General features: G+C 41.0%; 1 protein-coding gene across 2 annotated transcripts in view; it reads left to right on the top strand.

Annotated features, from left to right (window-relative positions):
* The first annotated feature begins 2,823 nt into the window (after window positions 1-2,823).
* The window catches only part of PRDM5 (PR/SET domain 5), a 55,798-nt gene continuing 32,526 nt past the window's right edge, over window positions 2,824-26,095 (top strand). For both annotated transcript variants that reach the window (XM_027741853.2, XM_039383517.1), the window contains exons 1-8: window positions 2,824-3,014; window positions 7,197-7,280; window positions 14,752-14,874; window positions 19,279-19,462; window positions 20,120-20,294; window positions 21,433-21,525; window positions 21,791-21,912; window positions 24,181-24,260. In XM_027741853.2, the coding sequence (XP_027597654.1) occupies window positions 2,922-3,014; window positions 7,197-7,280; window positions 14,752-14,874; window positions 19,279-19,462; window positions 20,120-20,294; window positions 21,433-21,525; window positions 21,791-21,912; window positions 24,181-24,260 (954 nt within the window). In that variant the 5' untranslated portion in view covers window positions 2,824-2,921. The remainder of the gene's footprint in view (window positions 3,015-7,196; window positions 7,281-14,751; window positions 14,875-19,278; window positions 19,463-20,119; window positions 20,295-21,432; window positions 21,526-21,790; window positions 21,913-24,180; window positions 24,261-26,095) is intronic.

The raw sequence follows: 26,095 nt of genomic DNA, 5'->3' as shown, positions 1-26,095 counted from the left end.
CCATCTAAACAAGGGATTAGCTGTGAACAGCCATCCTTTCTTCTGCATAACACATTTTCCTTCTAAGCTGCTGGATGCTTCAGCAGCTGGCATGCTTATTTCTGGAATCTTGAAGACTGTTTTGGTCTTATATCTTTTAATTTCCTAGAATGTGACATATTAAGTATGACACTTAATTAACTGTTCCTCAAGTGAAGGAGTAACATCCTGTGCTCCTGGTATGATGTTGCAATGAGTACTGTAACTCCAGACAAAACCCCTTCTAATTATTTTGTTTGTCACCACACGTGGATTCCTGCCATGGAATTTCATTTGGGGCATAGCAGCTTTCATGGCTACATAAGAGCTTCCTTCTGAAAATGCCTCTTTTTTTTTTCCAAGGAAAGTTATGGAAATAATTCCTGACAGCATTAGGCTTCAAACCTGAAGGCTGCTGGATGTCCTTGTGTTTCTCCTTAGTGCTCTGTGTAGTTCTAAACACGCAACTAGGGAGCAACATGGAAACAGTGGGTCAACATGTTCAGCTTCTCTGTACTGGATTGCAAATGAGTTACAGCTTTAAGGTTAATGGCTGATTAATTTAAATTAAAAAGAAATAACAGGTGGACGAGCAGTTGTGAATATCTGATCCACGTCACAACACCCAGTACACTATGGAAGGAGAGGCTGATGTCCCTTTTTTTCCAGTGCTACAGCATCTCTTCTAACTTTTTAAACTGAACAAGACACTGGTAACTGCTTTCCTTGTTGAATAAATAATAGATGAAGTTTACAAAATAAAATAATTAATCTTGTGTACATAAAGAGCTTAAAACCAAGAGGTACAAATGCATTGCAAGTTGTGCTGTATTATTACATTTAACTGCAGGTAAAAAGAAATCCTTTAAGGCTCAAAATGAAGGACCCCCAAACTTTTTTTTTTTTTTTGTTTTGTTTTCATAAGAGAAAAATACTGAGGCCTTAATAAACTGTAAAATGATTTTAAAATATTCATAGCCTTTGGAAAAGGTCAAAGGGAAAATGATGCCAATGTTTTTATTTGATATTTATTAAGACAGACTGGAATCCACTCAAGAAAGTGTTCTGGTCTACAGAAATACTGACTATATTGAGTTATGCATATGGAAGCTTTGGAGCTGGATCTTCATTAAAAGAATAGTTAAATTTTGCTCTTACTCTTAAAACTGAAGCAGTTTCCTCAGGCAACTTATTTCCCCTCAGGTCAATTTATTTGGTTTTGAGATCTTAGAATTTTTACTTATATAGATTTAGATGCCCCATTTTTATTCCTTTTTTTATTACTAAATTAACAATGAGTGTCCAGGCTCTCAATCAAGGTGTAAAACCTCTGTGTCTGGTTTTCATTCCCAAAATCATTCTTTCAACCATGTTGTTGGAATCTCTCTTCCTTTTGTTTTTCCTGTCAAAGTGGGGGCCTCATCTAATTTACCAGAGCATTTGCTCATATATTGAATATCATGCAGTACCACCTACATTTTTCTGTATATACATGTGTGTTAGTGAGAATGTACGTTACCTTTGATAAAGATTTTTTTAGTACAGCTTTATGATGCTAAACTATGACTCTGTGGATGCTAAATGCAAAATGGCATCGTGTGCAACATGTAAGGGAACAAAAAATAGGCAGTTTCATGTTCAGTTAGGCGTGGGTTTTTTTATTTTATTTTTCCCTCAATATCTGCCTAAGGACTGGTAGAAATTCAACTGATCCGAAGCAATACATGCACTTTTGTGATGATCTGTTCGCTATCATGCGGTAAATAAAATTCTGGACATTTTTCATTCCTTCCTTCTTGGTGGAAACTAGGAGCTTTTAATACTCTAGTATTTATACATCTGTTAATGTCTCTGGAAGAATACTAAGAGGAAGAGGTTATTACGCTCCAGGGAGTGGCTTGATTATTATTATTATTAGCAGCACAATTTTAAAATATGTCTATAAATAGAGTTTTCCCCCCTTTTCCTTCTGCTTGCCTCACGAGCCTTCATACTTTGCAGTTTTGACTGCATAATCAGATGTAACCTTTCCAGCTCCGGCACTACTTCACTTTAGAGAGCAACACTATGTGTATGACGTGGACTGAAACCCCAATGCAAAATAATCAGCTTTCTATAGAGAAGGGTCAGTGTTGGATATTGTAGTTTTATTTCACAGAGGTGTTCATAGGGTGCTGGTGTGCGGTATTAGCAACCTGCTAGAGTGAAACTTTCCTCCCTGTTCAACTACACTGTGTGTGGTTTTAGTCAGAAACTAAGTCGCTGTAAGACAACCGCGCTGCGAGAATACAGGGGATGCTAATTTTTTAGAGGAAAAAAAGGGTGATGCTTGCGTTCTTCTGAGGTCGCTCAGTTTCTGGCAGTCCCCTCAGAGACAGGCAATCCCCGAGAGTGAAGGATTAAGGAGTTTCGGAAGGCGAACCTGGGTTCACCCAGATTTCTGCAATACAAAAAAAAACAACCAACCAAACAAAAAAAACCCCAAAAAATCCCCGAGGGTAAATCCGAGCCGGACGCCCCGGCCCCTCGCGCCCTTCCCGGCCCCTCGCGCCCTTCCCGGCCCCTCGCGCCCTTCCCGGCCCCTCGCGCCCTTCCCGGCCCCTCGCGCCCTTCCCGGCCCCTCGCGCCCTTCCCGGCCCCTCGCGCCCTTCCCGGCCCTCCCCGGCCCCTCGCGCCCTTCCCGGGCGCGCGCGCCCCCTGCGGCCGCCCCGCCCCGTCCCGCGCGCTGGCCCCTCCCCTCCCCTCAGGAGCCGGGAGAGCCCCGCATCCAGCCCCCTCTTCCTGCCGTCTGCCCCCGCTCTCTCTCGCGCGCGCGCTTCTCCCGGTGGGATGGAAGTCCCCCGGAATCCTCCTCCTCCTCCTCCCCCGTAAGCCGGCGGCGGGGGCCCGAGTTCGGTGCAAAAATGCTGGGCATGTACGTGCCGGATAGGTTCGCCCTGAAGTCGTCCCGGGTGCAGGACGGGATGGGGCTCTACACGGCCCGCAGAGTGAAGAAGGTGGGTGATGGCGGGGGAACGGCCTGGCCCGGCCCGGCGGGGAGCGGCTTGCCACGTATCACCGGGGAGCGGGGCGGCTTCCCCCGCCCCTCTGCCCCGCTCCCAACTTCGCCTCAGCCGCGCTGTGCCCGCCCGGGCTCCGTCTCCTCGCGGGAGGCACCGCCCGCCTTTTCCCCCTCCCCGGTACAAGGAGCCTCCCGGGGCGCTCCCCCCCCTCAGGCGGGAAGGGGCGCGGGGGCCAACGGAGGCTTTGCTCTGAGGATTTTTGTTTCTTTCTTTCTTTTCCTTCTTTTTTTCTTTTTTTTTTTTTTTTTTTTTTTTTTTTTTTTTTTTAGCTTGGTTGTGTTTCTGGCAGAGTTGTGAGGGCAGAGCTCCCCCGGGCGGCACCGCCTCCCTCACGGTCTGCGCTCTGAGGGGGTGCCCGCCCGTCCCGCTCCCCCCTCACGGCTCTTAGAGCTCGGTGGATGATTTAATTCCTCGTTTCGGGATAATTAACCCGGGCTTGTGAACGACGTGATGCAGCTGAGCCGCTGGTCTCTCGTGCCCCACCCAGGTGATGCCACTTCACACCTCGTTACGGAGGTGATCGTGATCACCTGAAATCTCAGCCGTAAGGGTCCGGGGTGGCTCGTCAGGACACATCAAGGCATACCCAAAGCTATAAGCCCTGCAGTAGCGCACACACTTTTATGTATTTTGCATGTTTTGCTTTCCATCTTTTGTTCTGGTTTTGGCTCTGGTTCCTTTGCCTGATTTTTCGGTGGTTTCATCAGCAAGCCTTAGACACCATGGGGTGGAGGTCTCTTGTTTTTAAGGTGTCCCTGAGTGTTAAGGGGGAATGGAAGGGGAACATTTTTATGACGTTTGGCTTATTTTTTTTTCCACTTAAGTTCTGAACTTTCATTTGAAAGCTTTGGGGATTCACACGGGAAGGTCGTACGCTACTAGCATCTGTTAATCCCTGGACTCTGAAACAGAGTGAAACTCGTGGAAATCAGCATCCCTCCATGTACAGCATACATCTGTCAAGCATATACAAAATATCAATTGCAAATATCAGTTTAGAGGTCAGGGGCTAAGCCTCTTTACAGTGTTATTGAACCAATAAGAGGTGCATGCAGCGACAAGTAGAGCAATTTCTTATCTGAATTACTCCACATCACCTTAGAACTCTGTACAGGCAAAGTGTGTGTAGTCAGAGTTCTGCCTGCACAGCTCTGCCAGGACATCCTGGAAATACTGCAGTGTTACAAGTGTGACGTGTATGGCAGGTGGAATACAGAAGGTAAAAGCAGGGGCAGTTGCAGGAAGGTCTATTTGTATTAGGAGTGTCTGGTTTGTTACAGGCTTTGTCCTCTGGCAGTGAATCCACTGTGCTAGGAGCACAGGCTGTTGGGATGTGCAAAGCCCTGATCAGGCAGACTTTGGGCTTTCATGAGCCGAGGAACCAGCTCTCCGAGTTGTGAGGAGTGGTGAAAACAGATATTGCTAAAATTGGTTGGAGACCTAAGGCACGGCTGTTGGGAGAAGGGTGGGTGTGTGTTACTCTTTTCCGTGGAAAGAAAAATCACATCTGAAGCACTCTCAACACGTGATCCTGTCCAGTAATGAGGCACAAGTGCTACACTTGATGGCTGTGATACAGAGTAGCTTATAGCCATTAAATTCCGTGGAGGTTTGGGATTGGGAAGAGGTGTTGAATGTGACACTTAATTGTGAAGTAAAACCTGTGGTGCTGAGTGCGCCGTTTTCTCTCTATTGCTGTCACACAACTGCGGTTGTCTGAACTGAAAGTAAAACACGTTTCAGATGATCCTGTAACCATTACCAGCTCTCCAAGCCTCTGAAAATTCTGCTGTTAGCAAAGTTTTGGTAATAATGCATTCTGAACTGCTGTTGCCTGCCTTCTGCTTGTGCACCTTCAGGTGTTATCCTGAGCTTTCAGGATTTTTGTTTGTAAGCATAAAAGGTGGAAGCTTTTTGTTTTGTTACCTTAACAAAGGTGTGATTCCTGTGTACCTTCTGTTTTTCAACTGCTGACCTTAAGATCCAGAGCCACCAGTTTCATGAGGCTCTTGGTCTATCCATCAGAGAGCCATTGCATTTCCCAGAGTTCCGCTGCCACTGGAACATTAGTCACTGCTGCTTTCTTGAAAGCTACTGTTGAAAATTGCTTTTGCAGCATTGGAATGATGTGCCTTCATATATTCAATCATTTCTGTGGCTGACTTGAGACTGTGTTGTGTGCCTCGCTTTTACTGATCAGAGAACAAGCTGAAGTCTTAAATATGTTTTTGGTTAATGTATATTGGCATATGACAACATGTTTATTAACTAGGAATAATGCATATATATATATAAATATATATGAAGAAAATGGCCTAAAAGGCTAAATGAATAATTGCACTTTTCCCCATGGACCTTTGTGTTCCAAGACATCAGGTTTTGTTTTCCCTCTAAATTTGAGAAGCCATAAAAAGTGCTTAGAAATCTGAATCACCTACTGCTCATGTTACATTTACTCTGCATTCAGAGGTGGTCATGATGCCTTTTGCTATTGTTTTGAGCTTCTAGAAGGTCTTACACATATTGCAGTAGAGATTTCTTGTTTGGAGTGGCTGGGATGGGAATGATGTGTGGTGTTCCTTGTTCTTGAACTGCTGCTGTGCTTCATCCCGGGGGTGGTGTGGGCTTCAGGGATGGGTAAAATTAACATTTTAGGTGCTGTACACACAGACCTTTATTGGCCTGTTTTCACCTTCGTTGCTGATGAGGTCAGAGAAGGAGGAAGTTTCAGTTTGAGTATTAAATCCCAGGATTTGAAAAGCTGGCAGGGGAGGAACTCTGACATCATTTATTAGCAGAACAATGAAGGATGTTTTGGAAATCAGTGAGAAGGAAGGACAGGAAGCCCCATAGTACCAGTTCTTGCTACCACTGCCCACGTCTGTGTCTGCTCTGGGCTCCAGCTGCTGTCTTGTGCTCTTCTTTTCACCTTCTGCTTTGCTGTTCCTTGCACTGAACTCTTTGTGCACATTTAAAAATACTGCCCTTCAGTTCTGTTGCCTTGTTCTTCAATGCCAATTTTCTTTTCCTTTGTTATTATCTCTTCAGGTTTAATTTTAAATACAAGGTTTTTTTAGTGGTTTTTGTTTGTTTGTTTGTTTTAATTCGATTGGTTGTTTCCAAGAGGAATGAATCTGGAACTTTTGCATGCCCCTTTTTCTCTTTGCTCTACCTGTAGGCACTCTGTAAAAACTAAGCAGGAGAGAAAACATGTAGCAGGCTGTTTCTGGGAACATGGAATGTGCCTGGGGGAAGGGATATGTGGACAAGATCAATACTTTTATTAACCAAATTTTTTTAAAAGAAACACCAAAGTTGCTTTTTAATTTGTAGTTATAATCTCTAATGCTTAGAAGTATATAGTGCTTTTGGATCAGAATATGCCTAAGGGAACATGGCATCCTGGATTCCAGGTGGTAGGGCTTGTCACTGCAAATAAGGACAAGGCAGCATGTGTACTGTGATGTCTGTGAAGGACAGAACTCCAATACCAAATACTTTTGGAAGAACATATCAATGGATGCCTTCACAGCCAATGTTGGGACTATAGCAGGTGGTATAACATTTTAATTTTGTTTATGGAGGCTCGAATCAATTCATAGACACGTGCATACTCCCTGAATTTTTAAAGGGATCTCTCTGTATGATCAAACCTCAGTTCTTCAGTGTTTTGATTTGGGGCACTTCAAAAAGCAGCGTTGCAAATAATCTCAGGAATAAATCTAATGTAAACTTCGTGCTTGCCAAATACTGTGTTTTGGTTGGATGCCTGTTGCAAGGTGCTTCCTGAAAATTTTGTAAGAAATATAAGAAATTTGACTTGGAAATTTCAACCTCCTTTAAGATAAAGAAAAATGCTGCTTCCCAGCGGGGAAATAAGCACGCAGAGGAAAGGTGTGGTTTTAGGAGACTCTCCAAGCTGTGAAAAGAATGGGAATGAGCTCGAAGTTGAGCCCTCAAGGATGGGCACCTTCTTGGCATACAGTAGGACAATAAAGGAAAACTGTCCTCTTCTTCTGTTTGAAGCTAAAAATTATTCCTCTGCTGGAGTTTGGTAGTTCACCTTTTTGTTTTTTGTCCCCTACTGATTCTTTTTATTGTATAATTATTCCTCAGGGTGAAAAATTTGGCCCCTTTGCAGGGGAGAAGCGAATGCCGCAGGAACTGGATGAGAACACAGACTGCAGGCTCATGTGGGAAGTGAGTAGAGTGACATCATCACACCTGGCAAAAAGTGTTCTCAGAATTAAGTTTTACTGTGACAAATACTCTTTTTTCTTTTTCTTTTTTCCCCCCCTAGCTTAAAGATACTGTTGTGAGATTTTGTACTTTTAAGTTACACTTTTTGGGCAGAGGGGGATTGACTTATTCAAAACTATAAAGAAATATCAAATGATAGTTTCAAATGAATGAAGTGTGGAAAAATTATTTAAAAATGTGAAAAACAATTAAAATAAAATAATTTCCACGGAGGAAGCTGTAAATTACTGAGATGCTGATTTATGCTGATCAACAGGTGTCAGCTCATGGCTTCCTTCAACTATTATAAAACATTTCCTGGTGTGACACTGGTGCTGGGGTTTGGCACGTTGTATGAGTGAAGTTTTTAAATTGTAACAACTTCTTATGCAGTGAGTAGTTGAGAGACCTTTAACAACATAAAAACCCGGTGCTGTGGGCAGATAGCTGAAGGCATAATGAGTTTCAGGGCTCTTCTGTACTTTTTTTATATGTGTGAGTTGGGAACAGTAGTTTATACAGTAGTTCTTGTAGTTAGGTCCATAACCCATCCCATAACAGTTCATGTTGTGCCCGTTTGCCTGAAGTCATAATCTGAGTTTACCACTGGAGGAGATTCCACTAATTGAAAAATACACAAAATAATGTTTCCAGATCTCTTTCTCTTTCTGCTGTAGTTCTTTGAGCAGAATTTCTTTTTTTTTTTTTTCCTTCCCCAGCCAAGCAGTTTCTATTGAATACATATTCAGTCCCCTTTTACACTGAGGAGGGGACTCATTTCTTACTTTTTCACCTTTCTGTGGTTAGAGGTGGAAGAATGACTGTTATTTTTATGTTGTGTGGCACTGTACAGAAAAAGCTTATGTTTGACATCTGGCTTGAAGCACTCAGTGCATTTACCACAAAATACATATTTGTTTGAGAAATCTCTAGCATTAACATCTCTGAGCAGCTTATAAAGAGAGCACAGTACTGATACAGCCTTAGCAGATCTATAAACAGATTCTGTACACTGGAACCAGGAGCAGTGGGAGAATGCTAAAAGCCCATCTCATTAAACCCAAACTCAGTATAAATACAGCAAGTGGCAAAATATTCCTGGATGAGTGTTAATTCCAGTCTGTGAATCCCTGTTTCCCCCCTTTCTTTCGTCTGTTTTAATGTAGGAGTCTGCCCAAAATACCCTTTTTGAGTAGAGGAAGAGAAGAGATGTGGACAATTTGTTCCCCTTTGGTCATGTACTCAGAGCAACTGTTTTCACCTTGTTTGTTCTCAGCTGAAAAAACCCTACACAGTGTGGTTTTATTACAGACATTTGCTGAGGACAGAACATGTTGATGTGCCCTGGCTCACTTGTCCCTTCCTGATGTTTCTGCATTTTATATTAAATCAGTAAAATACTTGAGCTAGAACAAGGTTTATAGGAGATGGTGGGTGGATTGTAGCAACGAGGAGTTTGTTGGAAAGCTGTGATTTTCCAGCTTCCTCATTGCTGATGCTTAAATGAGATTTATCTGTTTCTGTAAGACATAAAATAAAAGGCAAATACGTGTATTTACTGATGACACTAATATGACCCTATCGACAGCAAACCAGAAAATGAGCTTTTTATGAGCTGTTCTAAAATCATTTCACAATATCTTACTGTAACCTAGTTTTGAAAGCCTTGAAAAGATTCCTACATACCAAATTTTATGACTTCCTGAATAATGTTTTAACCCAAGTTGTTCATGTTTACTGAGGTTGGTCTGAACGTGAGCCTTATAATATAATTTAAATCATGCTGGGAGTAGTCTTAAGTTGAAAATTGAGAGCAGGAATGCAGAAAGTAAGATGTTGAGCAGTCCAAGTAGATGGTTATTCCAGAGCCTGTGGGAGGCACGCACAGAAACTGGCCAAGTTTGTGTGTAGTCAGCTGTAGCAAAGATATTAAAAATAACTAATTTGAAGACTATTGGATGAAGGCACACTAAAGCCTGACTTCACAGTCTGCTGGCATTCAAAAAAATGTGTTTTCAGAAAGGACACCTTTTGAAAGAAGGCTGAGTAGGAGATGCTTTTTGTAAGCCAAGGAAAAAAATTCAGCATTGGTGCAACGTTTCTTCTCTTGGGAGGTGATGCCTGGGATCTGGGCTTCAATTTTGTGGAGTATTTGTCTGTGAGGAAGTTCACCACATGCATTTCTAGTTGTGCAGAGTAGTGCTCTGTGATGTGGTCTGTTTTGATCAAGCTGTTCCTTTTTCTCTGGGACCAGCATTGTGAGTTGGCATCTTTAAGACGTCACGTTGAGACAGAATCGCACACGCTGTGTTTTCTTTTGGTCTTTGGGAAAACTTGGGACCCAAGACATTTATTGAGCCCAGTGATTTTTTTAAATAAAGCTCTGAAGATGATGGAATTCCTCTTTAAATTAAATCTAGCAGGATGCCATTGATCTGCCTGTAACGTGTGTTGTTTTAAAGAAATCAAGGCTTTATATTTGCTCATTCAACAGATTCCAGAGGAGTGGGGTGGGCGGGAAGCATCCTTGATCTTACTGTTATCTTTGTGAAGAGTTACAGGCTGAAATATTGTATTTGTGTGTGGTGTGAAAGGGAACCCCCCCAAATTTATTATAACCATATAGTTAGGAGTGATAAAAGCCAAGAAAACGTCCAAATGGCTTTGTGCTTTTTCTTTCTTACTGTTAAGAAAACGTCTCTGTGTTACCCCCCAGCTCCTCAGACTGCTGTGCTAGTGAAGGACACAGCCAGTTGCTGGGGATGAGCTGAGAGTTTTGGTCTTGGTCTTATCATCCCGCTAACACCTTGATTAAATACTGCTTCGTGTGTGTCTATCAGTACACCTGGCAGAGCTGTTTTAAATTGTGTGTGTTTGCTGGAAGAGCGAGTGCTTAAAGGCAAGAAGGAAATAATCTTCAGGTATTAAAAAGTTCGCAGAAGTTTTTGCTCTGGAGGCTCAGATGTCCCTTTGCAAAGGAAAGATTGTTGTCCCTAAGCAGGAAAGTGGCATTCATTTCACTGCTGTTGGATTGTGGCAAGCATATACTTCTGGTGATGACTTTGGCAAATGTTAAAACAGGGAGGGCTGGAAAGACTTAGTCCTTCTTCAAATACTCTGATATACCATGAAGAAATGTTGGTCAGGGTTGGATGGAACATAATATGCCGTGTAATGCTGAATGTTACATATTTCAGGTTTGGTTTCTGTCTGTCTGCCAAGATCAGGTTTTCTTCATTGTTGTATTAAGACCGAGAAGATCAGAAATCAGTCTTTCAATGGCAGTTAATGTTTGTGTTCGTATGAGAAAATGAAATGATCTAATGTTTCTAGTACTTAACTCTCATCACTTTTGCTGTGACAATTGGTTTTGGTTAAATAAGCCTGCCTGGAAACTGGTGAAGGCAACAGAAAATCTGCTCTTGGCAGTTTTACATCGGAGCTGTAATGTTTGGGGTTGAGGTATGAGAAAGTCAAGCACTTTAAGCTTGGTGTGTTTTGGTAGAATTTTTCCTTTTTTTTCTTTTTTTCTTATTTCTTTGATATCTTGCCTGTAAAATGTGGTTGTGGTACACAAAGGCATTTGCATACAAGACATGAAGTCAAATTATGTCCAGAGTTTCATGATAAAAAATTTTGATGAATTCTGTGTTTGCCCTGAAGATGAATATAATATTATAAATCTAGCTCTTAGCAATGTAGTCTTTATTTTTTCTGTATGAAGACTACCTTTCCAGTCGTTGTTCCTCAGGTAGTATTTACATTTTAAAATTGTTGGCTTTTAATGTTTTTGGGTGAATCTTTGTTAAATTTTCAGAAATGCTTTTGTTTTTCTCATTTCTTAGGCAAATGATCTGGACTTTCACACAAGTCAGAGCTGCAAGTTTGCATCCGAGATTTTCAGTTTTCATGAATTAATCCCCACTGGCATAGATAGGTGTCCAAAGTAGTTTATTGTATTAAATTTGTTTATTTAGCTAAATTTCCATTAAAACTCGTTTTAGTCATCTTTATCCATTCAAATGTATGACTTTGTATTAATTTTAGTAACTTTTGGAACAGCACCTTAATAATCTTCTGGTTTTGGTGATGAGAAGAATCTATTTCCAAAAGTGACTGGGGCTTAGCCTCCCATCTTCGGTTATGGGATTTATAGGATGTTAGGAAGCACCTGTTGATAGGCTGTGCTGTTCCTCTTCTACTCTGAGCTTGTTCTGGAAGACCACACACTATTTCCTCAAGGAGATTTGGGTGTCATTCCAGTGAATGTGAAGTTCATCCCTGCTTATGGAAACTCCACAGAATGTTAGCGAGAGCATAGGAGTGAGCCTTCTGTCCCTTCTGTCTCTGACAGGGTCAGGTCATGTCTGGCACCAGAAGGAGCTTCATTAATGTGAAAAACTGTGTATTTTGGCTGAAGGAAAATGTCACATTTTGTCTATGTCTCAGGACTTCTTAGTGAGTAAGGAAATAACCAGTTGCTGCCTCAGGTTTCTTTTGCAAGTGTTGTTTTAATACTTTCTCCAGCAATGTTAAAATGTGAGTTTGTGCTCTGTGATGGGGGTCTGAAACTGAGGATGCAGAAGTATTGCATCTACCTGTTTTATTCTGTAACAATAAAAAACATGTTTGCAGCTCATCAAAAAAAATGCGATGCAGAACACAGTACCTTTCTTTACATGGTTGTTTGATGAACATAGGTTTTTCCATTTATAAATGTTTAGAAAATGGTTTCCAGAAAGCAGGCAGTGTGTTTACTGCCTTCAGCAAAGATAACCATCTGCTTACTTGCAGTGAAGTTTTGTTTTTCCCTTCTTGCCTTGCCAGGTGTGTGTGGCAGAGCGTTTGCAGTTGCACTCATGAGCATTTTGAAGTAGCACATGTGACAACTTGGGATGTGTCCTGGAAATGTGGGGATAATTTCATATATGGTGGTTGTTAATCGACTTAATTCATCTTACTGTGAAGACATTTGACTGAGTTAGTTCAGTGACACCTTTTTGTTGATTCTCAGGATGATAATTCTTTGAGGTGCTCTTGTGTCTGGTGCATGCTTTGGATATCTGTGTGCATTTCAGGTGTTTTAAATATGAAGTCTGTGATTCACTGCCATGGTATTCAAAGACCAGTTGTTCATTTAGGAAGCTCACTCTCCATGCAACCACGAAAGGAGTGGTGAATGTCACCAGTGTAGTCCATGTTAAGTACGGAGCTTTTACTGTTTTTCTTCACTTTTCATCCTCCCATCTGTGTATTTAATGCAGCGTTATTTCTTTATGAGGTGAAAAAAGCAGTAGAAAATAGAGAATGTTTTTAAGGGATTTACTGTATTCTTTTTTCAATAGTTTCCTTATGTGCTAAGGCTTTGCTTTATGTTTTACATCTCTTTATGGATTGGCAGGGACTGAGAAGGCATAACTGAGATCACTGTATCACTGAAGTGAATATAAATTATTCTTACGTAATTTAAGGATCAAGCAAATGAAGAACTGGTGAAAAGGTGGATAGTGTAACATAGGGTTTTTATAATGGGACCTGAATTGCTTCTCTTTCCAGCTCAAGATCTGATGGAAGCCTTTATAGGGCCTATGTGGTGTGCTTCTGTAGCCCATACTTTGGTAGCCAAATCACAAAGCCATTGCCTTCACTTTAATTGCTCGACGATGCTAATCAGCAGTGGCCACCGTTGTCATGGATTTCCTGTGTGGAACTGGATGATTATTACAGTGTTACAGAACGGTTTGGGTTGGAAGGGACCTTAAAGGTCATCTTGTTCCAACCCCTTTGCCATGGGCAGAGATGCCACTCACGAAATCAGGTTGCTCAGGGCCCCATCCGATCTGGATTTGAACAGTTCCAGGAATGGGGCATCCCTAAGTTCTCTGGAAAACCCATTGCAGTGCTTAGTGTTAGATAATATTGTTCCCAGGTGCACTACAGTATGTACATTTGACATTTTCCATGGTGGTTAATCTATGTGTTTGAAAGTCAAAGAGCTTTTAAAGTTTGAAATGCTGGCGCTTTTCCACGATGTGTCCTTTTTAAGGTGTGATGTTTTCCTTTGGAAGAAGAGTAATAAATTTGGACGACTTATTTGTTTGCAGAAACTACAGTAGGCTTTTTGGTTTTCTTTAAATCTGAGAACAACATGCTGTCACCAGCTATTATTGTAAGGGAATACAGTTTTTCCTTCCTGATGATATCCTACGTGTTTAGGTAATTGAAGCAGTCGTACTGAAGGAATATGATATTGCATCTATTAGAAACAAATATAGCAAGAATGTGAGTCATCTAAAAACAAAGCCGTGAGGACAATCTAATTTTGATCTTACATGGCCGAATTCCCTGGCTCTTAGGAAATACGTGCATTGGATACTTCTTGTTGACAGATGAAAAGGAAAATACGTTCATTATATAAATTAATCATGTGGAGTAGTAGTGTGGCTATATGACCTTTTAGCACGGCTCTTTATCATCTGTATCAGTGCAGATTCAAGTGTTTTATTATTTAAAATTAAACAAATTTTTTTGGCAGTGACAAATGTATTTTTTTCAGCAGTATGTCTTTGTGTTTCAAGGGTGAAGAATGACGTGGTTAGTATTAAGTTTTTATTTCTATTATCTTCATTTTTTCAGTGTAAGCTGGAACTTTGTTACAATCATAGAAATTATATGGATCTGTAACTGTAGCCAAAAGCTCCGGATTCATCTTTTGTGCACAACTTTTTTTTTAGGGTGGCTTTTTCACTTAGTGGGCAAAACCTGACACCTGAACATGTCCTCTAGTGAATAACTCACAGCCCTTCACCTACATAGGACACTAATTTGTTTACTGAAATTATCTCCTATTCTGACAAAATTTCAGCCAAGCACAGTTTCAGACTGACTGCTGTTCATTGGGGCTGCATATTTAAAATTCTTTTAGTGATGCACATATAAAAGATATTCAAGTGACCTGTAAAATAGGATATATGGAATGAATAAATATTGATCCTTGATCTGAAGGTAGATCTCCGTCCAAGAGCAAGATGGATTTTGCCCTTGCTAAAGGAACCTCTCAGGTTGTATTGGTTTCTGGCAAGATCCTAAAGAAAAAGAGGACTGGAAGGAACAAGGAGAGAGGAAAAAATAACCTGAGCACCAGTGATGAAGCTTTCAGACTGGGGAGGCTCAGGCAGAATACTCGTTTACTAAGGGAAAGTGTAGGAAAAGAGAGGGGGAGCTCAGTAAAGTTGCTAAATTTGAGTTGCCCCCCTATTCTGAGGTGAATAAATACGTTTACAGGAAAAGGTGAATGAGCACCACAGCTGTGCTACCTGTTGAATGCAAGATTCACTTACTGAGCACCAGCTTGCCTTGGTGCTTTATAATGGTGTGTGTTTGGTAAACAGTTTTAAATTTACTTTTTTTTTTTTGGTGTGTAATGTTGCAGGTTCGTGGTAGCAAAGGCGAGGTCCTTTATGTCCTGGATGCGAGCAATCCACGCCATTCCAACTGGCTGCGCTTTGTCCATGAGGCTCCATCCCAGGAACAGAAGAACCTGGCGGCCATCCAGGTAGGTTTGGTGGATTCCTGCCATTTGCCTCCTGTTCTTGATTTACTGATTTGATCTCCTCTTGGGTCTTTATGTCTTGCAATAAAATTGTAAGATCTGAGAGAAGCAGCAAACTGCTTTCCTGTTTCTACCCTTCTTTTTAGAACTGAACTCTTGTGCTTAAGTATAATACCCTAAATAAGATTGATATGATGAAAGAATCTGATTGAATCTGATTAGAATCTGATATTATTTGAAAGGTTTATATTAATCCACTGTGATGAAATTGCACCGAATCACTTACATGAACCATTTCTCCTGATTTGAAGTGAACAGTGTACATAAAAGTAATTTCCAGAGTAGTTAACTCACAGTTAAACTGTATCAACAGTTTAATTTTCTCACTACTGTCAAGTTAAGCTTTGCCTGGATGTGGTTTCTTTATTGGCGTTGTGGAAACTAAAAAGATAACTATATGCCTGGTTGAGTCAGGACTAATTATTTAGGTGCCTACTTGTGTTCTGGGCTAAACTCAGGTGTGGATTTAGGTGTGTGAAAAGCAGAATCATGTCTTTGGCTTATAGTTTAAAATTTAATATAAAAGTGAGAGAGGTTTGAAAGGGAGTATGGTGCTTAAAATATTTCAGTAGAAAACAGAGAATCGAAGGATCTGATTATCTGATAGGGTGATCATGTAGTACTTCAGGATAAATTAACCAAAAAATCATTTTGTAGCCTTTGCTGCTGATCTGAACCTACCCACTTTATTTTTGCATTTTTATAGTTGTCATTTGCAGCACTACTCTGTGGTAACAAGTTCCACTGTTGTAATTACAAATTATGTTGAAGTATGTTTCTGTTTTTCTTCTAGAAACTTCTTAGTTTCACTTGATACCCTAGTCCTTGTATACCAGTGAATAGTTGCTTTGCCTCTGTTCATGAGGAGTCTCAGGCCCTCTCAGTGATTAGCACCTCATGAGTGCAGAGGCAGTGACAGCAAGGGCAGAGTCAGGTTCACAAGAGGGAGCAGCATGAACAATTCATGGTCGCTATTGTATTTCCAATAAAACACTCAGTAAGATGACCTCAACTTCGCAATGGTTATTTTAGTGGAATATCCAGTGTGTACCAGTGGGCTTCTTGGTAAGGAAGGGGACCCCAGCAGCACCTCTGCAAAGCCATCTTGCTTCACTGGCTCCCCCAGGGGCACCTGAGTGCTCTCCATCTTGGAAAGGCGTTATTATTCTGATCACATCTTTCCTAATACTGCATGCAGGACCTTTCCTGTGCTTGTGGGTTTGCCTTCTCCTGCCTTGGCCTCCAAGAACTCATCTCCACGCGTTTCCTGGATTGTGGTTTCTGCCCTCACAGACACTGCCAATATTGGTTTTACTCTGGCAAACACGACAGCCTGGAGCTGCAGGCAAAGACCTGGAAAGGGAGTGGGCTTGTTTGAGGAGGTAGCAAAAGAGAACTGGCACAACAGGTGGGCTGAAGAGCTGGTTTGGTGCCAGGAAATTGGAGATAGAGAGAAGTCAGGTAACTTTTAAAGGAGTGGTTGTGGGCACAAGGAAACTGGATAAGGATTAAGAAGGCTGGGTTGGAACCAGCTGGTCAAGCTCAGAAGGATATAAAAGCCCTGCAATCCCTCAGATGACAAAAGACTATGTGCTGCTTCCTCCTGCTCTGTTTTAAGCTTTCAGAAGTGATGACATATTGGTGATGACACTTTTGGGTGAAGGTGTGATGGGCTGTCAGTGACCCCATGTTCCCTCTCAGCCTCCTCTCTTCCAAAGCACATGTGAAAGTGTGCAGCTGTATGGAACAACCAAGAATCTGCATGGGAGAAGTGCCTGGAGTGGAGCAAAGTGAGATAAGGAGAACTGCATTTGCTGGGCAGGTGGGTGAGGCTTGCAGTGTAAAAGATGACAGTGAAGGCAGCAGGGGAGAGAAACAAAGTTGAACAGTAAACCAGGAATTGCCTGAAGGGAGGTTGTGGTGCCACCATGACCAGCACTTGGAGTTTTCCCCCAGGACCGTTGTTGCCTGCTGGGGGTGGACGTTATTAGGAAAACAGCCTGAGTGGTCTAAGCAGATGGGCAGGTGGAACAACTGCAGGTGTGTTCTTGGAAACGGGAGGATTATTAAAATTATTCCAGAGATTTCTTACTATGTTTACTGTGCTTGCATGCATGTAGATTTATGTGCTTCATGCACGTGCCGCTGGATAGGAGGGAGAGACATAATTCTTCTGTGGTTTCTGGAGAACTTCCATTGGTTTCACTGGAAAGGCTGCCTTGAGGATCTACTACAGCGTGGGTGTATCTTGATTAATTAGTGCTCTGAATACCTGGCTATTAACGTTTGTTTGGATGGAGAAGCCAGACAAATTAACCCTGGAGGACAAATGAGTTTGGATTGGGCTGGCACCAAGGCCTTTCAAAGCAATTGCAACCAAGAGCACTCAGGCACTGACAGTCCACAGTACATCTATCGTTAATCTTTTTCCTAACCAAAATACACAAATAGGAAAGAACCAGGATGTTTTTAGACACAGAGCTGTGAAATAAGCCCCGGATGCATGCAGAGAAAGTGCAGAGATGGTGAGGATGCAGCAGTATTGATAAGAGATTGGTTGTTGGGGTTCATGCCCCTGCTCTGTGTTAATCTGAATAATTAGTTCTGGTTGCTGTTTTCCCTGATTTACTGTGTGATGTGAGGTGTGTCCCGTGATCTAGGTGTGCTGTTTGGTTCTTTAATGAGTTATGTTTGGGAGTTTATTTCTGCCTGGGATACATGGCTTTTCCTTTGTTTCTTTCAAAATTTTTAATTTTTAAAGTTGTTTCTTGCAAGCCAGTAATGGGTACGTGCTCCCCTTCATAAGGTCGTGTTGCTTTTAGAATAAGGTTATCCTAAACAGTGATGTATTGGAGGTTTACCCCAGTGATTTTATCCTGTGTAAGTGGAAACTGAGTGTAGAAAGACCTTTTACTTTTCCTCATGTCAAGAGTTTCAGTATGTGATTTGTTTTGAGTTTAGACTGCAGTAAATTAAGGGTCTCTGCAACTTGACAGAGACATATGAAAACCAGCAACTTATAGCTGTGTGCAGAAGTTTGGTTGGGATGCTGATGGATATCTGGACTGCAGAACAGATCTAGAGAAAAAAATGCATCATTTTCTTTGTTTTCCAATGCTGCTGTTGAGATAAGGACAGAAAAGTGGTGCATCCTTGAAAGCAGCAGCTCTATCAGGTCTGCTGAATTAAGGAGGTTTCACTCTTGTGTGACAATATCTTGTATAATATATACCAGACCTTCTACAGCTCAAGGAATTCTACATCCCTGTTGGCAGTTTGAATTAATCTTAGTATATTACAAAAATTAAAAAATCATTATCTTGTCCTTGTTCAGGGAAGCTTGATACAAAATATATGGCTGGGTGCAGTGGAAAGAAGCTTCAGTTAACTTGGCTGGATGTTAATCAGATAAGCTTTAAGATTTGTGGTAGAACTTGGGAGTCTTCGCTGCATAACAATGAGTCTCCTGCAGCATTTTGGGTGGTACCTAAAGCAGTTGGTTGGCATATGGCAAAAAGAAAAGGCACCTAGGCACCTCTGAGTATCACTTTAGAAGGCAGATGGTTTTGCTATAGATTTCCCCCCCCTTACCCCCCACTGTGCCAACCTTGGGTATTTTAATTAAGCATTGTCAAAGACTAAAGTTGTCAGTTCATGTGTCTGTTTGGAAGCTTGTTTAGTCATTGTCGAGGTGTTGGAGTTTATTGTTATGTAGTTTGTCCTGTTGTGCAGAATGTGGGCTGGATCTCTTGGCCTTTTGTGGATCCACGCTGATTTAAACCAGCAGAGGGTTTGCAGTTTTCCAGATGTGCCTGCTTACTTGGTAGTGGAGACAACTGAACTGAGCAGGGTTGAAAGCCTGCTGGAGAGGGCTGGGAATCCTGAGGAAGAGAGAAGATAACACCGTGTAAACGTGCTGCTGAAAGCTGTGTTGGAACTGATGCAGCCAACTGGGGACAGAGCTAAGTTGTGTTAATTATCTACATTTTGCTATTTTTCTAGTGCTCAAATATTTCATTTTCAAACTCCGAAGTTCTTGTCAAGCAGAGTGTGGCAGGAAGAGGACTTTAGCGCTATCTTCACTTTGGTCTAAACTACCAAAGTGAGTAGTGGAAAAGCCTCCCAGGTGAGGCAGGGGAATATTTCCCAAATACCAGGATAGTCATGCATTTTATCCATGTAGCCACGCTGGTAAAGGAGACTTAGAAAAGGCTGTTGTAGCACTGTGCTCCCTGAGGAACGGAGCCAACCCTTCCACAGTTGAGGGCTGATATTAGTTCAGAGTCCCGTACTTGTGTCTGGATTTTTCTTTTTCTGAGGTAAGGATTTATTGCTTGTTTGAAACAGGAAGGGGAAAATATTTTCTACCTGGCTGTGGAAGATATTGAGACAGACACGGAACTTCTGATTGGGTACTTGGACAGTGACATGGAAGAAGAGGAAGAGGAGGAGGAAGAGGTAACCGCTATCCAGGAAGTTGAAGACAGTGGCAACAATAAAGAAATGCAGCCAGCTGGTGAAAAAATTGCAGGTGAGCAAGATGTAGAAAATAGGGTGACTTGAGAGCTGAAAATAGTAACAAAGGAGAAAGAGAACTTTGACTGCATAGGTTTCTTGGGCTTTGTCTGAGTTCTTGTATGACTTATCTCTTTAGTTTGACTTGAGGTTCTTTTCTGTCTAATAAGAAGGGGTAATGAGTGAGCTTAGATGTCGTAAGTAGTAACTATTAATTTCTGAACTAAAGACAGAGCTTGTTTCACCTGACACAGCCTTATGAAAGCTAAGTTTTTGCTTTGAGGGGGTTACTTTCCTTCTCGCTTTGATGGGAGAGAAATAAACCTTTTCATAAATCAACCAATCCTAAAGGTGAGATGTCTAAGCAAAGGAAGGTGACCTGAGCTGTTGGGGGAATTCTCAGCATCTTTATCCGAGTAGACACAACCTGCATGACTAATTGGGGCCAACAGCCAAAGTCACACCCGGCTTAATACTTTGCCTCCATTTGCAGTAATGCTGATGGTAATCCACTCAAGATAGGCTGTTTATAATCCATTCAGAGACAGCGCCTTTTGGGAATTTCAGGATGCCATTTTGCATCATCTGTTTCTGGCAGAAAATCTCTCTTAATGTAACCAAAATATTGCCTGAAAACTACTCTTTTCCACTCGTTTTGCCTCCAATCGTACAGATCCCCTCACCTGTAAAGAGGACCATGCATGCCCACACTGTGAATCCAGTTTTGCCAGCCAGGAGATTCTAGCTGAACATCTGCAGACTTTGCACCAAAAGCCCAGTGAGGAAAAGGAATTTAAGTGCCGAAATTGTGGAAAGAAATTCCCTGTTAAACAAGCTCTACAAAGACAGTGAGTAGAAACAGGAGTGTTTTTTCAGGGATCATTTCGATTGATTTCATTCAATTATTTATTTCTTTGACCTAATCACAATTTAAGCTTTCATTTTTATGCTTCTGTATTTGTACTCTTCCTCTACATTAGCCTTTTAATATGTTAATTTCTCATATTTGTGGGAGACTTCAATTTGAAAGGCAAAAATGTTGCTAAATTTTTATGTTTAAAAATCATACACTGTAGACCAGATCAGAGCTACAGTTTGGTGCAAAACTCCTGGTCTCCATCAGTGGAATATTTAGCAGTTTAGGAGATGTAATTTTTAAACTGTGGATGTTGGTACAGAGTTAAAGAAGGATTTAAGAGAAAAAAACCCCCAACTTTGGGTGATAGAAAAAACCCAAATAGAAACATGAAAGATGTGAGATTTAATAGCACCTCTTTATTCTCTTTGAGAGTGTAAATATGCGGTTTTGTTACTAAAGTCCTACACCTTACAATTTTACTTCTGTACAGAAATGTTACTAGTTTTGTGTCTTGTTTATATATATATAATTTTTATTGCAATTAGATAGATATATTATATTTTATTATACATTTAATTACAGATGGTGCATTAGATGTTTAAGTGATTATACATAGTATGATTAACCTAACTCTCTTGTATTGGAAAGAAACACATTGCATAGGATGCACTTAAGGCTGCTCTTGTAATACATTGATCTTTTCTACATCTGAATGATGTTCATGTTCCTAGAGCTGGCAGCATTATGTGAGATCTGTGTTCTTTCATGGAAATAAATAAAATTGCATAGCAGAGAAGTATTTGGTGGAGGCGATTAAATATTTTCATTTGAACTTAGCCATGTTCCCTCCAGTCTATAGCAGAAGTTGGGTGTGTGCTGTGTATTTGCATCAAGCCAGGTAAGATTAATCCTTGTGAGGGAACAGCAGTATGATCCTGACTCTTGCTGTTTATGCCTTTGATTAGTCCCACTAAATTCCAGGAGACTTCACATGAGATAGATTCCTCACCTACTTGAAAATCTGTAGAGGTGTATATGTATGTGTATATATGTTTTTAGCTACTGCAAGGCTGTGTAAGTTGTAGAATGTCCCCCTTACTCTCTTTCTTCTTTTGTCTGTCTTTTAGTGTCCTGCAGTGCACAGAGAACATCAGCCCAGGAGACTCCTCCAGAAGCTTTCAGTGCTCTGTTTGCAATACTGCCTTCAGCTCAGAATCGAGGTTTTGTGTCCCAGTTGCTGGACTGCTGTCATAGCATTGCTGGGCTCCCTTTGCATGTTCTCTTTCCAGCTTGTTAGTGTGTGGGAATCCTAACAGGGACAGGAGTCAAATGCTTTCCTTCCTCTCTGCTGTAAGTAATGCATGAGGTGGCCTTGGAACTCTGCAGTGCAGCATGTGTTCAGCTCGGAGTACTTGCTGTGTGGCTGGTTTCTGGAGATACTGCTCCATGTGCTGGTTTTTTTCCTTTATTTGTGATTCCATATAGCTATGAGCAGCACAAGGAGGCGTGCAGAGGGGACGCCAGGTTCATCTGCAAGGCAGAAAGCTGTGGGAAGAGGTTCAAGAGTAAGGATGCCCTGAAAAAGCACAAAGAAAATGTCCACAGTGGTAAGAAAGAGCTTAATGCTTCTGCAGAGAAAACCCCCTCTAACATGTCCCTGCCCTAAAATTTGCAAATCAGAGTAAACATTGTCTTTGGTTTCTTTTTTTAATGGATTCGTTTGTATAAAAATGAAAATTAAGAAGTAACTAATTGCAGGAGTAACTATTCCTCCTCCCCCAGGGAGAAATTACTGTAAAGCAGATGAATCATTAGTCTCCTGCAGAAAATGTAATAGGCATCTTGGGAAGCTTAAGCCAGGCAAAGGATAGATGGAACAAAATGTTTCAGTAGTGAGGAAAATCAACCCCTTTTGGCACAGCACAAACTGCTCCAGGAAGTGGTGAGTTCTTGATTTTTTTTGTATTTTCAGGACACAATGGGATGTCTTTCTGGAAGACATGCTTCCCAAATGATTAGGCTTGATGAGGGTGTTGCATAAAATTCTATAGCCTCTGTCATGCAGGAAGCCAGACCAGACAATCCGTTAGTCCTCTTAGGCCCTGGTGCTTTTATAGCAGTGCACTGCAAATCAATAGTTTTCAAAGCAAACTTGATTCTCTTTTTTTCTTCATGAAAGGACAAAATACTGCTTTCAGGTCCACAATGCAGGTCTCAGTCCTGGCATTCTGTTCTCTGCATGTCCCATCTCCATGTCAGTGGGAGATCCCTACTGTGGGGACAGCAGAATTCCAGAGTGCACAGAAAAGTTGTGTGTATTAGTTGATGATGGCACCACTGAGATGCATTTTAAGACTTTCATTACTTGAAATCGCTTTCTCCTGACAAACCATTGCATAATCATACAAAAAATACCTTCCATAATCATTCTTATAAAAGGTTATCTCCTTTTTGCAGTATCAGTAAGAATTTTTTCATCCATGAGCACTGTTACGTTTAGGCTTAGCTGTGGTCAGTTATGTAGGGCTATATGAATTCCACAGTTCTCTTGAGTCACTCCAGACATGACTGAGAGCAGATACCTGGAGGATATTTTTGCACTGCCCACACAATGAGCTTTTATTTTACCCCTTGGCAGTTGTAGAAGTCACAAGTGGTGTTGGTGAAGGAAGGAAAAGAACCTGCTGCTGCTGGGGGACACTTCTAGAATTCCTTCCTGCCTCGTGTTCCCTGGAGCCAAGGAGAAGTAGAAGGGATTGTTGTGTGTTCCCTATTTTGCAAAGCTATGAACAGATACTCCCTGCTACCTTCCTTTCCTCTGAAAAGGTCTCATTAATGTCCTTGTGAGTTGAAGGACTAAGTGTATTCCTGAGTTATGCGTGTATTTGCATATATAAATGCTTGTCATAAGTCTTATAACAGCAAATGCATTTGTGAGATTTGATACTTCTTTTACACTACACATTTAATTATTGAACCAATGGATGGACAGGGTGCATTGTAGTAAGAAGAATCAACATAGCAGGAATTCTTCCTCTTTGGTCTGTGTCCGTTCTTTTTGGTGTTCAGTGTAGCATGAACATGTTTTACGTAAGCTAGGAGCTATCCTGCATGGGCATGTAGTTATAAACAAAGAATTAGGTTTATAGTGGCTTTTTATAAACAAAGAATTAGGTTTATAGTGGCTTTTTATTGTAGTAAAATGGCTTTGTGGGTTACTAAAATGAATTTCTAAAGGTAAGTAATAGATAAAACCAATTAAGCGATCTGTCACTTTTTAAAAGAGCTGTGAAAAGGGAAAGAAAATACATCTGGTATCTGACCTGTGGCTGGTTTGTAATTTACATTTTAGATGAGATTTGAGTTCATGATCTGGTGCCAATGCGATTTCTCTGCTCTATTCATTTAAAGACCATTAATGAGATATTATTTTATATAGTAGGATGCTTAATGCTTTCTAAATAAACAAGGATGGGAAATGGTGGCTTTGACTTCAGTTTGGGATATTTTTTTGTCATTGCTGCACTAAGTCCTGAATTGACTTTGGAATAAATGAACTGTTCAGTTATGCAGTGAGTTGTTCCTAGATGTGAGTTGTGCTCTTCATATGGGATTGGTGAGGTATGATAACATCTATTTGAAGGTTTTTTTTCTTTATTGTTCTAGTTTTCTTGATTTACATTCCATCAGTAACTGGTTTGTTGGACACCCACAGAGAACTCCTGACATGGAACACTTTGAAGATGGGCTACAAATGCGAAAAATCTTATGTCAGTCAAATGACCTGTGAAAAGTCACAGGCTCAGTGGAAATATTTAGGTTCTTTCTTAGCACTTCCTTTTTAAGATGTTGGTGGTATTTTGTTTCTGTTTCAGGAAATTCTAGGAAGAAGCTGATGTGTTCAGTGTGCAATAAGAAATGTTCCTCAGCAACAAATCTCCAAGAGCATCGAAAGGTCAGTGAGATGAAGGCTGGCTCACAGCAGGCGTTGACTCCCCTGAGCTGCGAGGCTGTGCTGCTCAGGTCACTTGAAAGCTGCTGTAATGCAAGCCTTTGGGTAATCTGCCATGGTTACAAAACCAGCAGATTACACTGGGGGGGCTTATTTTTGTAATTGCACTTGGTTAAACCAAAGATCTTCCTAAAGTTTTAGTGCATCTTTTACCCAGTGCAAGTATGTTTGTGCTTGTATCATTTCTGCATCCCAGCATTAAGTCAGAGCTGCCCACTGTTCTTCAGCATTCTTAAACACTAAGCTTAATCTAAAGTGTGTTATGTAATGACAGCATACAGAGACCGTAAAGTAGATTCATAAGCCTTCAGTTTTTGTGTAGAATACGGTCACTGCTTTCTGACATACCACTGAGGTGTTATTTGTATTGGAGTTACAGAGGAGTAAAAAAAACATCTTCCTCAACTCCAAATTTTTAATGTCTTTTTGTTTGTGCACATAATCTTTTATAACCAGAACAGGAGGGGTTAACAGTTCAAAAACCATCTACTGGAAGTAAGGGTGTTCATACAGAAATACAGATGGACTATGAATATGAGATTCTGAAGCCATTATACCCAAAGGAAGTCCCTGCAAGATTAATTTGATAAATCACTAAAACCCAGGAGATTCTGTTTTTGCAGAAAGCTGCATTGTACTGTTTATCAGATTAACTGTAAGTCTTTAATAATGCCCTGGTTATAACCTGAATCCATTGAGGATATAGATGATATCAATTAAAATATGTTGTTGCAAAGGAAATGATGAGGCCCCTCCTTTTAAATTTGTTTTTCTCCTTGCCTGTGTTACTTGTCCTTTCTAGTCTAACTTTGTTACTCCTCAGATCAAATCATGGTGTGCCTTGCCACACATGTAATTAAAAGCTTTATGCATTGGTGCACCTTTCACACATCAGGCCCTGAAAATGCAGAATATCCTGGTTAGTGTGTCCATTTTATTAAAATGTTTGTTCTGTTTCAGTAGTTGTAATTCTGTGCAGACACTGTCACACACACTAACAAGCTTCTCAAATAGCATTGGACATGTCAGCTGAGCACTTACTCATCTTGAGAATCACCATGAGATTTTGTGCATCAAACTTTTTCTCTTTTTAAATATCTAGAAAATAGATATTCCTGGTTCACTCACATCAGGTAGTGAAGGAGATTGCACATAGCAGGGCTCATGCTTGTCTGTCTGCTTGAATTACTTTGCTTTTGTGGGAAGTGGGGCAGGATCATCATTGCCAGAAATATTTATACAGGCAATAAAACCAGTAAGAAACCAATAAGTGAAACTGGGAGAAAGATGATTTTTTTTCCCCACGCGTTTCCTGTCAATGTAAAGAACTAAAAGCAGAGAATAGAAAGGTAGAGTGTAACAAAAAATCAGCCCAAACAGCAGAAAGAGATAAATGTGATCAACACAGAGAAGGGAGGTGAAGAGGGTGGCTGTAAGGGACTGACATATGTTTCCTTTCTGAAGACATGATCTGTAGCTTTCATGCCATCTTTTATTTCAACTCATTTTTAACTTTGTGTGTCTTGTGCCTTGCTTGTGTCTTAAATGTCTAAAGATCTTCCTTAGCCATGCACAATTAAACTTTGCTGTCATCACCTTCTGTCCCTTAATCTTACCTTCTTGTTTTCCAGACTGTGGAAACGGTAACATGTTAATTTTTGGTGCAATGCCTTTTTTATTTTTTAATTCAAGGAAATATAGGACTGTGTATATCCACTGGTTCTCTTTTGTCTTATCCTCCAGTTGTACATTACTGTCTTCTATCTGATATTTACAGT

The sequence above is a fragment of the Pipra filicauda genome, unplaced genomic scaffold (assembly GCF_003945595.2).
Source record: "Pipra filicauda isolate LSUMZ 115617 unplaced genomic scaffold, ASM394559v2 scaffold312_size1046226_pilon, whole genome shotgun sequence".
NCBI lineage: Eukaryota > Metazoa > Chordata > Aves > Passeriformes > Pipridae > Pipra > Pipra filicauda.
The sequence above is the reverse complement of the archived record's forward strand: the minus strand, read 5'-3'. Positions and strand labels throughout refer to the sequence as shown.